The following is a 14,958-nucleotide window of genomic DNA, read 5'->3' on the forward strand; positions in this document are numbered from 1 at the left end:
TTCCTGACAGTAAGAGCTGTTCGACAGTGGAATTTGCTGCCAAGGAGTGTGGTGGAGTCTCCTTCTTTGGAGGTCTTTAAGCAGAGGCTTGACAACCATATGTCAGGAGTGCTCTGATGGTGTTTCCTGCTTGGCAGGGGGTTGGACTCGATGGCCTTGTGGTCTCTTCCAACTCTATGATTCTAGGACAGGACAGGAGGCTGGGCTAGAGGGCCCCTGGCCTGATCCAGCTGCAGACTCCTTCTCAGGGTGGCAAGAAGGGAGAGGGCCTTTGCAGCTGCTTGCTCCCTGCTGCTCACCTGGCACCTGCTCTGCCAAGGCTCCAGGGTGGGTTGAACCAAAGGCAGACTGGTCCAGAAGCTCTGCAAACACCATCTTGGTAGTCCAGATAGCCCCACAATTAACTGGTAGTGGTTGCAGCAATCAGCTCATCTGTATTGGTATTTATTTGCTTTGATATTCTTTGTTTCTAATATTCTGTGGGGAGCCACCCAGAGTGGCTGGGGAAACCCAGCCAGATGTGCAGGGGTATAAATAATAAATATTATTATTATTAGCTGGCTTTGCCTTATCTCTGAGCTTGGGGTGCTGGGCTCTGAGTCCAGAAAGAGGAGCTACCTGTAGGATTGGGGTATTTGGCACCTATGCCCTCATCTGGTCAGGTGAAGCAAGGGGAAGTCCTGGCCAAAGCGATGTCTGCTGCTTCGTGTCTAAAGAATACCTGCACATTGATTTGGGTGTGGACAAGCCGCCTCCTGGCTTCTGTCTCCGTCCTGCATCTGTAAAGCCTGGGTGACCCGGCTGATTTGCTGCAGGTCTGCACCTGTCTCGAATAAAGCACTAGAACTGACCACGCCAGTGTTTCCACATCCTTTTTTGGTATCCCTGCACCCAGCCACTCCCATGAGTCCTCCTTTGGGTCCGCAGTTCAGAACACCGGAACTGGCGAAACCCCTTTGGGATGTTGTTGCTCTTGTTCTTGGGCCTGGGGTCAGTGTGGGGGTTCTTTAGCAAGGACCCCGTCACGGTCGCCACGTGTGGGGGGTTGGTTTCAGCTGAACCCCATCCCAAAGCAGAAGCTGTGCGTTAAGTGGCGCACACCTGTGGAGCGCATCAGAGACACAGGCCTCATCAGACCCCAGAACCATATCCGGTGCCAGCACATGCCTTCATTCCAGCCATTACTCTTGTCGAACCAGAGCGATTCCAGCTAAATAGTGACATCCTCCTTGCACTGCAACGCTCCACAGATGAATTGGATCCCAGAGGCACCCACAGATCAGGTGGTCATCCATAGCACAATGCAGCAATATAACAATTAGAGCTCTACCCCCTCCCCAAATGGGAGGGGGTCCCGACTTACAATATCACAGCTGGCACACTCAGTGAAAGTGCAGCTAGCAAAGGTTGCAGAGCAGAAAGCAGCCCTCCTTTCCGGAGGAAGCACCCTCAGGGCATGTGAAAAAGGAGTCCTCCAGCAAACTTCCTGTTTCAAAAGAGGCAAAGTTGGGGACAGGCAGGAGAGGATCAGCGCTTATCCTAGGGTTACCAGATGTCCCCGTTTCTCAGGGACTGTTCCCGGATTTGTGAATAAGTCCATGGACAAATTCCATCCCCGGAATGTCCCCGGATTTCATCTAATGTCCCCGGGAAACGCAGCAGCGGCAGTCTCAGCAGCCCGGAGCAGTTGGCTCTTGCTGGCTTCAGGAGCTGCTTGGAAGTCCCCATATGATGGTGGTGCAGGGGCTCAAAGATGCAGCTTCCGGGCTGCCTCCACCTTCCCTGACCCCAGCAACTCAGCTGGAAAGGGAGGCTTCACGCTGCCTATCAGAGCCTGCGTGCAAGCAGGAGGGGGCAGGAATCTCTCAGTTAGGCAACAGGAAGCCTGTCTTCCCAGCTGAGGGATCCCCGCCCCCTCCTGCTTGCACGCAAGTAGAAATGGGATTGGGGCTGCTTTGATGGGAAGGGAGGCATTGTGCTGCCCGAGCCTCGCCACCACCACCGCTTTCAGCCCTCCTTCTCTGCCTTCCATGCCTGACCCACTGCGCACCGCTTCGCCCCCCCCCCCACCACCACAGAACCAACAGCTCAGGGGCTGCCCAGGCTCAGGGAGAAAGGAGATAGAAGCCTCGGAGGAAGGGGAAACGTGGTGGTTGAGGTCAAGGCGGCAGCTGCCCCTCTGCCACCACCATCACTACAGCATCAATGTCCCAAACGTGTAGTATTTAATTAGTTAGTTAGTTAGTTAGTTGAAGTGTCCCCAGATTCATTGGAAAAAAATCTGCTAAGCTTAGCTTATCCGCCATGCAGTTGTTGCAATCAGGATCTCTCCACGCGTTGGCATCCCACTATCTTCCCCTGCAGGTGGGGTTGGGGGATGTTTTGATCCTGGGGGTGGTGTCTGAAGGCAAAAGAGGCAACCACCTTTCTGAAACGAAGCGCTGGCGCTAGACTTGATGGACTCCAACGAAGGTGAATGTGGGAAGGTTCAGGACAGACAAGAGAAAGACCGTCTTCACGCAGCGCAGTTAAACTGTGGAACCCCCAGGAGGGAGAGATGGCTACCAAATTGGGCGGCAAAAAGAGGATGAATCCCTGGAGGGGGAGAGGGCTCTGTCCATGGATCCTGGCCACAGTGGTCACAGCTGGGGGCAGCAGCGATTCCAAATCCCAGTTGCTGGAAGCCATAGTAAGGGGATATTCTCTGATGCTCAAATCCTGCTTGCAGATTTCCCATAGGAGACATCTGGATGGCCACTGGGGGGCAGGATGCTGGCCAGGATGGGGCGTTGGCCTGATCCAGCTGCAGGCTCTTCTTATTTTCAGATTTGTTTCTGGCAGCACCTGCCTGGGAGCCACTTCTTCATCGCCTTGGGCTCCAGGATGGAAAAGGGGGGGCAGGAATAAGAGAAAGGGAAAAAGGGGAGGAAAACAGACACCTGAGGGGGAGGTTAACAACATTTCCATTCTCTAGTGCTTGCAGGGACTATATGTCTGGGGGGGGGCAGCATCCATTCCATAAGTGGTCAAGCCTTTGATGGGGGATGGACTGCAGGCATAACCATTTTGATTATTTTAAAAAATCATGCCACATGTTGCCTTCAATTTTTTAAGTTCCTTTTGTAAAGAGAGAAATCTGAGGGCTCCCTTGGACAAAAAACAAGGACACCAGCCAGGAATACCAGAGCAAAACAGCAGCCAGGAGGCTTGGTCTTGATTGAAGACTGTCGCAACAGGACTCCCACCTGCCACCAGGTGGAACAAGATGGAGGCCCCAAACAAAAGAGAACCCAAACTTTTATTAGCTGCTAATCCCCATGTTAAAGGTAAAGGTACCCCTGCCCAGACGGGCCAGTCGTGACCGACTCTGGGGTTGCGTGCCCATCTCGCTTAAGAGGCCGGGGGCCAGCGCTGTCCAAAGACACTTCCGGGTCACGGGGCCAGCGTGATGAAGCTGCTCTGGCGAGCCAGCGCAGCACACGGAATGCCGTTTACCTTCCTGCTATAAAGCAGTACCTATTTATCTACTTGCACTTAAGGGTGCTTTCGAACCTTCCTGCTATAAAGCGGTACCTATTTATCTACTTGCACTTAAGGGTGCTTTCGAACTGCTAGGTGGGCAGGAGCTGGGACTGAACGACGGGAGCTCACCCCGCCGTGGGGATTCGAACCGCCGACCATACGATCGGCAAGTCCTAGGCACTGAGGTTTTACCCACAGCGCCACCTGCGTCCCTGTAATCCCCATGTTACACCCCCCCAAACTACATCACTAATACATCATGGTTACATCACGAAAGGGGAGGTCTGGTGGCAGTAATCTGAGCATCCTGGACCCTGCCCCATGGTTTCCCTTGCCCTCCACCAAACACCCATCAAGTGGAACAAAAGAGATCTTTACATTTCCCTGTTTCCCAGCCAAGTTAATCACACCCTAATAAGTTGAATTAATGATAATACCATATAGCTACTATCATAGGAAACATAGAATTTCAGATTGGAAGGGACCCCAAGAATCATGTAGTCCAGCCCCTACAATGCAGGAATCACACCTAAAGCACCCCTGACAGATGCCCAGGGCTTGAAATATCGCTCTGTACAAAAGCACCACCAACAAATGCAACCAAGTTGGGGAAGGAAGCAGCTGAGAAAGAGGAAGCACCACGTTCTCTGCAACACTCTGCTGCTCCGCTGTGCACCGAGGGGGCCATGCATCTGCCTTGGGTCCCTTGACAGGCTTGCATGAGACTTTGACTTTGCATGCCAAATAGGCGAGACACCAAGTGCTGTTGGAAGTCATGCTTGTGGTTGGTTGACGGACCCTGTCAGATTTCAGTTTCTTTCGCTTACCATCAATTTCATCTTTTCTGAAGACAGCCCAGGAGCTCCCAGCCAGCCAGGCCTCTCCCTTTGCCATCTGTTCAGGCACAGCAGCGCCTCCCCACCCCAGGATGGCACAGGATGTGACCTACGCTGACCTGCAGTTCGTGAAGACTCCTCTGGAGAGGAGCCAGGAGAAAGGCACATGGAACCAAATGGAGCAGCTCCGGATGCCCCCCTCCATGACTCACCCCTCGACTCCTCTTCCAGACCCCGGAGAGGGAGAGCTGACCTATGAGAACGTCCAGGGCCCCCCTTGCCAGGAAGAGAGGACTCCCACTGCCACAGAGGGCACCAAAGGTGAGTGCCAGCCAGGTCTTAACCCACCTGGATCCTCCACATGCCAGGAGGAGGAGGAGGAGGATTTGGGGGCATTTGGGCCCATTACTTGTCTCTGCAGAGGAGGGGCCAGTCTGTTCCTTCCCCACAAATGAGATTGGCCACGATTGCAGCAGAGAAGCTTGGGCCTGACAGGGAACTGGGGGCTGCCTTCAGCTCCCTGTCTCCCCACAGCCCTCCCTCCAGGATCAGGCTTCCTTTGAGGGTTGACCCCATCCCACAGGAACCCCAAACTGACCCCACTGAGTTTCTCTTCCAGAGTCGGACCGTCGGACTTGGTACGCCATCCTGGCATTGTTGGCCGCCTGCCTCTTTCTTCTCACCGCCGCCATAGGACTGGGGGTCCGATGTGAGTAGCGGGTGCCCCCTGCCCAAGCCCATTGAGCTGATAAATGGGGGAGGGGGGAAAGCACCCTTGGGTGTTTCAGGCATTTGATGCAGAGCTTTCCCTGGAGCCTGGGCTCAGAGACAGACAGCCTGGCACCCTCCAGGCAGAGGGCCTTCTCTGTGGTGGCGCCCGCCCTGTGGAACGCCCTCCCTGCAGATGTCAAGGAAATAAACAGCTATCTGACTTTGGCAAGACATCTGAAGGCAGCCCTCTTTAGGGAAGCGTTTAATGTTTGATGTTTTACTGGGCTTCTAACACAGTGGTACCTCGGGTTAAGTACTTAATTCGTTCTGGATGTGTGTTCTTAACCTGAAACTGTTCTTAACCTGATGCACCACTTTAGCTAATGGGGCCTCCTGCTGCCGCCACGCCGCCAGAGCATGATTTCTGTTCTCATCCTGAAGCAAAGTTCTTAACCCGAGGTACTATTTCTGGCTTAGCAGAGTCCGTAACCTGAAGCATATGTAACCTGAGGTACCACTGTATTTTGTTGGGAGCTACCCAGAGTGGCTGGGAAAACCTAGCCAGATGGGCAGGGTGTAAATAAAAAATTATTATTATTATTATTATTATTATTGACTCCAGTTCCCATAAGCCCTGGCCAGCATGACCAGTGACCAGGGTCAAGGGGAGCTGGAGCCCCACAACATTGGGAGCGCACCTCATCGTCTCCCCCGATGTAGGAAGCATTTGTATAATACATAAGACATGCATAGCCTGTGTTTGCATATCTCTGAGCAGCCGTTCCATTGGGCTAAGACTGCCTGTGTGTGCCCCCATCCAACAGAGGCTGGCTCCCCTCTGCCACGCTGCCTGCCTGGCACCTGAACATCCCTCCCCCTCCTCCCCCTCCTCCTCTCATGTCGCCCCTGCTTGTGCTCTGCAGACTGGCAGGTCTCACGGCAGCTGCAGCAGGCGAATGAAGATGGCAGTGCCCTGGAACGGAGAATGGGCTCCCAGGAGGACAGCCTGGCCCAGACCCAGGCCCAGCTGGAAGAGGCCCAGGAGGAGCTCCACTCCACCAACGGGACGCTCCGGAGCTGCCTGGCTGCTGAGAACAGGACGCAGGAGCAGCTGAGGCAAGCCAACCAGAGCCTGATGCTCACGCAGCAGGAGAAGGAGAAGCTGCAGCAGCAGCTGGTCCAGACCACGAAGAGTTTGGAGGAAGCCAAATCTTGCCAAAAGATTGGTATGTCCATTGCACTCTGCTCAGGAGGCTGGCAAGGCTGACAGGGCACCCCTTGTGTCTTATCGCATCACCTGCCCCTGTGGTGTTGGACTTGGCTGAGCTCACAGATGCCCCGTTTTTTGGGAATGTTCAGGGATGAAGGAGAGGATATATTGTCTGATTATATCCTTTTCCAACTTGTGTTAACAAGTTCACAATTTAGCAGAGTAACATTCCCCCTTTTAAACTCGCAGCGGATGCTTTTGCTCAGGCTCGCTAAAGCCTCTCTAATAACTGTTCTGGTATTTTCCCCTTATTCCCTCATAAAAGATAAGACACGACACAGTCTTCTACAAAAGTATAAAAAGGTTTACTCACACATCGTTCTGTTCACAGTAGGATCCCAGAAGGCAGACTTAGCTTAGAAAAATAACATATACCTGGAAACTATCTCATAAGGAGACAGTCCCTCTGGAAGCCAAGAGAGCATCTTTGGCTAAGCAGATGTTGCTTCTTCAATGCATGTAGTCACAGAGAGAGAGAGGGCTGCCCTGCCCTGTGCTTTTGTTGTTACCTGCACAGGTGAGGCCACGCCCACCTCTAGTCACATGCAGAGGAAGTCTGTCCCAGCCCAGAAGGAAACAGGAAGTTTACCTGCTGGCTGGACAAACATTCCTCCCCATGTGTAAACATGTTCACTCTAGGAATGTTGTACTTGACTGCTCTTGTATTTCACATCCCACACGTTTGGCAAGAGCTAAAAGTCTGGCTTACATTTTACTTTCATCATCCTTCTCCATCCCATTTTCCTTTAATGATAGTAGTTGAATTTGCCATCCATGTCTTTCCTAAATTCCAGCCACAATCCTTTGCACACTTGCCCTATTGAGCACGTTAAAGCCTGATTCAGAGTAAAGATAGCTGCAGGGATGTGGGCACAGGCAGGATTTTTGTTAGGGGGGCAGAACTGACCTGATTGGTCAGCTAGTTAAGTATTTCTATTGTTTTACTTGATCTAGGGGAGAAGCTGCCCCACCTTCGCTGTGCCCATAGGAGGCACCACATGGCACAGCCTTGAGTGCCTTGGAAGAAGGGCAGGGTTAAAAAAAATATCACTAACACATGAGGAGAATCAGGCTACACTCTGTATGCTTTGGCTGCAACTCCCTCCATTATGTGCAGAAGAATGAAAGTCCCAGCCCTTCCTCTGGGTTAGAGCCAAGCACCCGAGGAAATATAACAGGAAGGAAGAGCCTGAAAAGAAAGATGATCACGGCAACACCATAGTGGCCTTTGACTGGACCTAACCGTCCAGGGGTCCTTTACCTTTTACCTGTCCCCATAGCCCATCCTGTGTGGACATGATTCACGTCATCTACACAGGTGGAAAGAATGTGGCAACTGGGCAACTTTCCGTGTGTGCATCTTCCTGCACTCAGGTCCGTCCTATCAGTCTCTGCTCAGCGGCTGACATGGTCTGCCACGCAGTCTGAATTGGGCCCAACACAGGTGCTTTTCGGAGGGTCCTTGCCTCTGGATTGGCAACATACACCCCCTGTTCCTCATAGACTCTCAGCCCATGGATTGGGGACAGATCTGGGTCCCACTGGAGTGGGTCCACCCTAAGCCGGCCTGAGACCAGGTGGCTTTCAGCTCAACGCCTTCTCTTGTCTTCCTTAGGCTGCTGTCCCCGTGGATGGAATCTCTTCAGGTGGAAATGCCTGTGGATTTCACCTTCATGGGAAAAGAAGAGTTGGGACGATAGCCAGGAAGCCTGCAAGAGGAAATTATCTCAGCTGCTTGTTTTGAAGCCCTGGAGTGCAAAAGAACTATGGGATGCCACAGACATTGATAAGGTAATAACGTTGGGGTGCAAATGCCTCAGACTTTAAGGAAGGGGGCTGCTGGTGCTGGGGAGTCAAGTCCAGAGTCTAACCATTACAGATCATGAAGAAATATCCACCAGGACAGGGAGCCCTGTTCCCTGGGCAGGGGTCAACCTGGTCACTCCCCAGGAATGACCCTAGCTGCAGTGTGACCTAGATGTAAAGGGCGGGAAGCCAGAGAGGCAGCGCACGATGGAATCCAAGGCAGCTGTGAAGCCCTTCATCATAGGCTCAGGTTGCATATTATTAGAAGTTACTAACCATAACAGCTTCCCAAAGTGTCTAGCAAAGTCTCCCTGGCGGCAGACGACAAGAGCCGTAGCCACACTCAAATGCACAGTCAAGAATTACTTCATGCAAGCATTTGGTTATACAATCATTTCCAGTTACTATTATCTACAAACTATTTACAGTCCTTCTTCCTCTCTTCATCATGGTATACTTTCAGTCTAGTAGTAAACAGTCCTGATACAGCAAACTCATAGTATCAGCAGCACACTTCCCCATATATCCAAACCAGCTGTAAGCATGCGTACTAACAGCGTGTGTGTGCTCTCCTCGCGCCTCACATTGCAAACTCATCTTCCTCCTTTTTAATTCCATCTCCAGCTGACACCAATTAAGCTTGGAGTGCCACTCCTACACATTGAAGAAACTTCTGGAACACTTTTTTTAAGTTTCCAGGAACTGTTAATCTGTTTCGTGAAGAATGTATTCCTAACACATGTATGTGCACTGCAAATAGACCATATGTCATAAAGACACCACAGTCTCCTCTGTGCCTCATTTCCAAAAGGAGACACAAAGCCCAGGTGAGCGCCTGGAACCCTTGGGATCTCACACCCCTCAGAGATTGAGGCTCAGAGATGCAACAGTAGACCTTGGCTGCAGATAAGATCAGCCAACTCTCCAGTCCCAGACACAGAGCTGGGAAGGGGTGTTGTGGAGGATTCTGGGACAGGTGTCCTGAGGACTATTAGTAACTGTATTGGTTCTGCATATATGAGCCTCTTAAAAAGGGAGGAAGGAGAGATCCATTGGGAAAGAGGTCTTTCCCCGTTAATATTTTATTCTTTCTCCTAGAGTGATCAATACTGGATTGGACTTGGAAAAAGCTGGGGCTCCTGGCAAAGCTCTTGGAAATGGATTGATGGTAGGGGCTTTGAAGAGTAAGTGGAAGAGAGACCATCCCTTTGCTACCCATCTAGTCAGATTTGCTGGGGCTGAACAGAGCAGAGTTCCGTCCATCAGCCCCCCCCCCCGGAATCTGCACCCTGCAGCCTTTTCCCTTCTTTTAGGGCTCCTCCCCACAGAAACACACTCTTTACCAATGGAAACAATTCCACAGAAAACCCAGGTTGACATCTGCTCCAATTCACTGGTCAAGACTGGGATTTCCTGAGGGAAGTTGCAGGGCAAAAAAGAAAGATGCTGAAACATGGACTGGGAAAGTGTGGGTCTGTGCCTAGAAAGTGTGGGGCCAAAGGGAAGTCTGGGTGAGTCCATGGAGAGTCAAACTACTGGTTGCTTGAGGCTGACGTCCTCCACTGAGGAGCAGCAGCAGATTTCTCCACTTGCCTCAAGCCATGCAGAACCCAGACTTCTCTAAATAAATAAATAAATTGTCCAGCAGCACCTTAGAGGCCAGCTCAGTTTGTTCTGGGGATAAGCTTTCGTGTGCATACACACTTCTTCAGATACCTTTGTTCTGGGTATAAGCACACGAAAGTCTATACCCAGAACAAACTTCGTTGCTCTCTAAGGTGCTACTGGACAATTTTTTTATTTATTTCGACTGCGTCAGACCAGCACGGCTACCTACCTGAATCCAGACTTCTCTGTACGCACATCAAGTGAGGCATGATCAGAGTTTTGCCCCACCCCTGCTCTTTCGGCAAAACCAGCAAGCTCAGATCCATAGTGGTGCAGTGATAGGGTTGCCGTTTCTTGAAGTGCAAAAAAAGAGGACAGCCTGAGCCTCTGCCAGCCCGAGCCGGGGAAAGAGGCGTGCGAGAGTGTGGGACAGTGTGCCTTTTTTCCTGGCTCGGGCTGGCAGTGGCCACAGTGTGCAGAGCAGCCCAAGCCCAAGTCGCTGTCCAAACCTGGACATTTCCTTCAACATGTAAAAATTCCCCAAAGAGGACCCTATGATGGAGCAACCTTCCTTTGCTAAGTTAATGGCTTGAAATGGGTGGTGGATGCTTTCTGAAGGGGAGCTGATGGTTGGGGAAGATCTGGAGATGTCTCTAGTGTTGGCCATCAGAGCTTTGATTTAGACACACACACTGGTCCTGCCTGAGGGGAGGGATTGATGAGTGTGTGCATGTTGGGGCATTAGAGGTAGCAAAACTGAAGGCATCTAGGGGTGCAGATCCCATCTCACCCCTGGCATCTGATGTGGGGCAGTAGATCTGCTGAATGCTGGGAGCACTGGCACTGCTTATGATCTACTTATATATTAACAAATGCACTCCAGGAACTTCTCGCCACTGGGGGGGGGGGGTATCGAGTGCCAAACAATATTTATCCCAGGAGAAACTGAGGCATTTTTGCGGTTTTCTGGAAAGTCTTATTTTTTTCAAAAGTGTGCCCAGCCTATTCAGAACAAAACCTTTCCAGGACAATAATTTGGGAGCAAAGCAATAATTCAGATATGAAATCAGTCCAAGTGACCCTGAAGGCTCTGCTCTGCCTCCACGGCCTCTGAATTCCAGGGGCTGGAACCACATGAGGGGAGCCTTGCTTTGGAGCGTCCCGTTGGGGGCGTCTGATGGGCCACTGTGAGACCAGGATGCTGGGCTAGATTTGCCCCCCTCCCTTGCCCTGATCTACCATGTAAATTGGGCAGTGCGTGTGAAAGTGGATCTGGCTGAGGGACCGGATTAGGCCAAATTTGACCGGTGCCCCAGCACCACCTGCTGACGTCACAGTGACCTCAGGTGAGCATTTTTTGGCTATACGTCCATCATCCTCAGTCAGCATGAATGATGGACAGGGTTGGTGGGAGAGCTGAAGCCCAGAAACTCAGATAACGATGAATGGTGAAGAGGGATTGGGGCTCTTTGCCTTGACTGTCATCTTTGTCTTTCTAGAGCTGAAAATATTTGGACTTGTAGCAGCTCTAGCGGCAACTGCGTTCAAATGAGCAACGGAGCCCTGCAATGGTGTTCCTGTTCAAAAAGCATCAGATACATCTGCGAGAAGAAGGCTCAATAACCACAGCCAGTGTGAGCTCAGTAGGGCCAAAATATGTCCAAAGACCCCCGACAGGCAAGGCCTTCTCTGGAGGAGCCAGCATGCCTTTTCCCAGCAATGAACCCCCTTCCTGCCATCAGGCCTAACTTTTCTACCACATACACTGAATGTGTGTCTTGTGCTACTTGTAACAGCCATGGTTCCCCCATCCACGAATCCTGTGAACCATAGTTTGTTAGGGGTGCGGAGAGACCCCCTTCACAGAGCTACAGTTCCCAACTGTGTTGGCATCGCCAAAGAAGAAGAAGATGCAGCAGTGGCTGTGGCTGTAGACACCGATAAGGGAGAGACATGTTTTGTTGCAGCTGGGGCAGAGGAAGGTGCCTGGTTGTGTTGCTGCAGATGCACCAGGGCGTTCCTTCTCTCTTTGCTCCTCCCAGCAGTCATTCCTCTTCTGTGGATCCTGCTGTGGATACACACCTTCCGGTTTGCTAGTAAAGAAGAATTACTGTGCTGCAAAATGATGCATGTCTAAAAAGCGTGTCACCAACAAGACCAGTTTGGAAAGCTGTGCCTTCCAGTCTCAGGCTCCGCATGGTTCCCTTCAGAGAGGGGCCTCCTCTCCTCTCCCTCCCCGAGGCCGGAGGGCCAGGGGAACATTTCCAAGGTGACACAGCCTCTAGAGGGCCACTGCCAGATCCATTTACAGTGGGACCTCGGGTTACAGACGCTGCAGGTTACAGACTCCGCTAACCCAGAAATAGGACCTCGGGTTAAGAACATGGCTTCAGGATGAGAACAGAAATTGCACAGCAGTGGCGCGGCGGCAGCAGGAGGCCCCATTAGCTAAAGTGGTGCTTCAGGTTAAGAACAGTTTCAGGTTGAGAATGGACCTCCAGAACGAATTAAGTTCTTAACCCGAGGTACCACTGTATTGGACCTGGAACACACGAAAGGAAAGGGGGGTTTATGGTGAGCTGCAAATGGCTTTATTCTCTCTCTACTCTTTTTGTTTCATTTCATTCTTCAAATTATTGCATTTTGTGTTTCTGATACTGTATTATGGTTTGTTGTTGCTGTTTTTTGCTTTGTAAGACCACTCAGGAAAATGTGACTTTCAGGCAACCGTATAACAAATTTTATTTATAATTATGAAGATTATACTATTGTTAAGAATACCAATACTACTAATAGTAATAATAAACATAAGATTGGAACTGAGTATGAGCTCATGGCTGGTCCCTCTCCTTGGAGAAATGCTGTAACAAATCAATGGACACAACCCCCCCCTCTCTCTCTCACACACACACACAGAATGGGAACTTGGGCCTCCCCAGCGACATCCATTTGCTGGAGTCCAGGGCAGGACATGCTTGATGCTTCATGCAACACTGAACCATAATAGGGTGGTATTCAACTTAAAGTAAAGGTAAAGATAAAGGGTCCCCTGACCATTAGGTCCAGTCGTGACCGACTCTGGGGTTGCGCCACTCATCTCGCTTTATTGGCCGAGGGAGCCGGAGTACAGCTTCTGGGTCATGTGGCCAGCATGACTAAGCCGCTTCTGGTGAACCAGAGCAGCGCACGGAAACGCCGTTTACCTTCCCGCCAGAGTGGTACCTATTTATCTACTTGCACTTTGACGTGCTTTCATACTGCTAGGATGGCAGGAGCAGGGACCGAGCAACGGGAGCTCACCCCATCACGGGGATTCGAACCGCCGACCTTCTGATTGGCAAGTCCTAGGCTCTGTGGTTTAACCCACAGCGCCACCCGTGCCCCTCAACTTAGAGTAGACCCATTGAAATTAACGAACATGACTGATTTAAGCCTACTATTTCAAGGGCTCATCTCCACTTCCACTGGGGCTATGCCTAGAAACCACATGAGGATGGAGGGGGTTTATCAAGCCACAAGCTTGGCATGAGTCACCAGTGTGATTCTGGTTGGTACCCACCTGCCTTGAGACAGTGGAGTGTGCCGCTGGGGGTGAAGGCAAACCGCTGCATTAGCAGCAGCAGCAGCAGCAAATTGACCCCTCTGGGGCGCAAGCCTGGCTGGTGGGTCTGGGGGTCCTGGGCTGCCCAGACAAGCAGACTTCTCTCTCACCTCACTGACATGGTCCAGAGGAAGGCAGAGCAAGACGTTGGGCACCAGCCGGGCTGCAGGCGTTGCCGGTAAGGGACGTACCAGGCACCAGCCAACCATCTTAGGAACTCCAGATTTGTGTAGGGTTAGCCTTTCTTCCCCTGAAGGTGTCCTGCAAGGCAGCCGAGGTTTAGGATCAGAGTCTTCCATCTCCTAGATGGGCTCTCTTCCCAGATGGACCAGCCCCACCTGCCCCGCACTTCCCTCTTCAGCACAGGCAGAAATCGCCTTCTTGACCCTTGGAGCCCCTCTTGGTCTTGTCCGCTCCATTTCCAGAGCCTGTCTTCACATGTCGGGAGATTCAGGTGGCAGCCACGTTGGTCTCACGCAGTCAAAATAAATTAAAAAATTGTACAGGAGCACCTTAGAGACCAACTAAGTTTGTTCTGGGTCTAAGCTTTCATGTGCATGCACACTTCTTGAGATACACTGAAACAGACGTCACCAGACCCTTATATATAGTGGGACGGTGGGGAGGGGTAGTGGGAGATGGGTAATTGACTCAGTGGGTATGGTAAACCTGTGGACAACTGTTAACGACTGCAATTAGTCCTACAGGAAAAAGCAAGGGATAGTATGCAAACGACCCAAAATAGCTTTAACATGTGTAATGAGACAAGAATCCAATATCTGTATTCAGACCAGGGTAAGTCATATGCAGGTTTAGTCCCTAACTCCTCATGGGTTTGAGACCCATCAGCTCTGTTAGGAGCTTGTCCTACTCTTGAGTAGGACCCTGGCAGAGACACACGCCCGACTGACATGTTCCCTCCCTCCTGGTCTTTCGTTCGGGAGCTTCAAAAGCTTTCTTCTCCCTGAACATCACAGTGACTGATGCCAACAGACACCGGCACACTTAGGGATCTGCAGAGTTTGTGCAGCTTGCGTAACAGACCTCAGCAATTCAGCATTTTGGTGAATCTACTTTATCTACATATAAACACACACGGAGCACTGCAACATGGCTCCCTCTCTCTCTAGCATCAGACAGCAAAGAGAAAAAGAACAAAGGACAACAGTCCCACTTCACAGAACACAGTAACACAAACATCCTGTCTCCATCACTTCCCACTTTGTGGAGTTAAAACATACACCGTCATGGGAAAAACAAAAGTCCCATGACTGCAATCACAGAGCAGGAATTCTAACAGGCTCCCCTCACCTTCTTTAGCTGGCTGCTTGAAGCCGTTCCTGGGGTGTGGCCACTGCCACCTGCTGCCAGCTTCTAGGAGCCACAGGCGAGAGCAGAGTGCAGGGTGGGGACCAAAGGTGCTCAAACTACCCCAGAAGGAGCAGGACATGTCCCCCACCAGAGGTCCTACCCCTTCCCTAGCCCCTCAATAGTAGGATGAAGCAGCAGCAGAAGAGGGGGAAAGGCCAATGCTACACTCGGCTGCATCCACAGAAGTCTTGTGTCCTGATCCAGGTAACAGTACCGCTGTCTCCTGTCTTGGT

General features: G+C 51.4%; 1 protein-coding gene across 2 annotated transcripts; it reads left to right on the forward strand.

The window, feature by feature from the left end:
- Window positions 1–4,215: 4,215 nt before the first annotated feature.
- On the forward strand, window positions 4,216–12,571 carry LOC310744444 (B-cell differentiation antigen CD72-like; the record flags this gene model as incomplete). 2 transcript variants are annotated; one of them, XM_083575862.1, is made up of 6 exons in its annotated part: window positions 4,216–4,679; window positions 4,978–5,067; window positions 5,993–6,295; window positions 7,955–8,130; window positions 9,244–9,329; window positions 11,253–12,571. In XM_083575862.1, exons 1-6 carry the CDS (start codon window positions 4,451–4,453, stop codon window positions 11,374–11,376), a joined length of 1,008 nt encoding a protein of 335 aa, XP_083431988.1. In that variant the 5' UTR covers window positions 4,216–4,450. The 2 variants fall into 2 exon arrangements, with proteins under 2 accessions (XP_083431988.1, XP_083431989.1); XM_083575863.1 differs by lacking the exon at window positions 11,253–12,571 and having other exon boundaries at window positions 4,222–4,679; window positions 9,244–9,333.
- Between the last annotated feature and the right edge of the window lie 2,387 nt (window positions 12,572–14,958).

Source organism: Podarcis filfolensis, assembly GCF_964270895.1.
Source record: "Podarcis filfolensis genome assembly, chromosome: 11".
NCBI classification, from domain to species: domain Eukaryota; kingdom Metazoa; phylum Chordata; class Lepidosauria; order Squamata; family Lacertidae; genus Podarcis; species Podarcis filfolensis.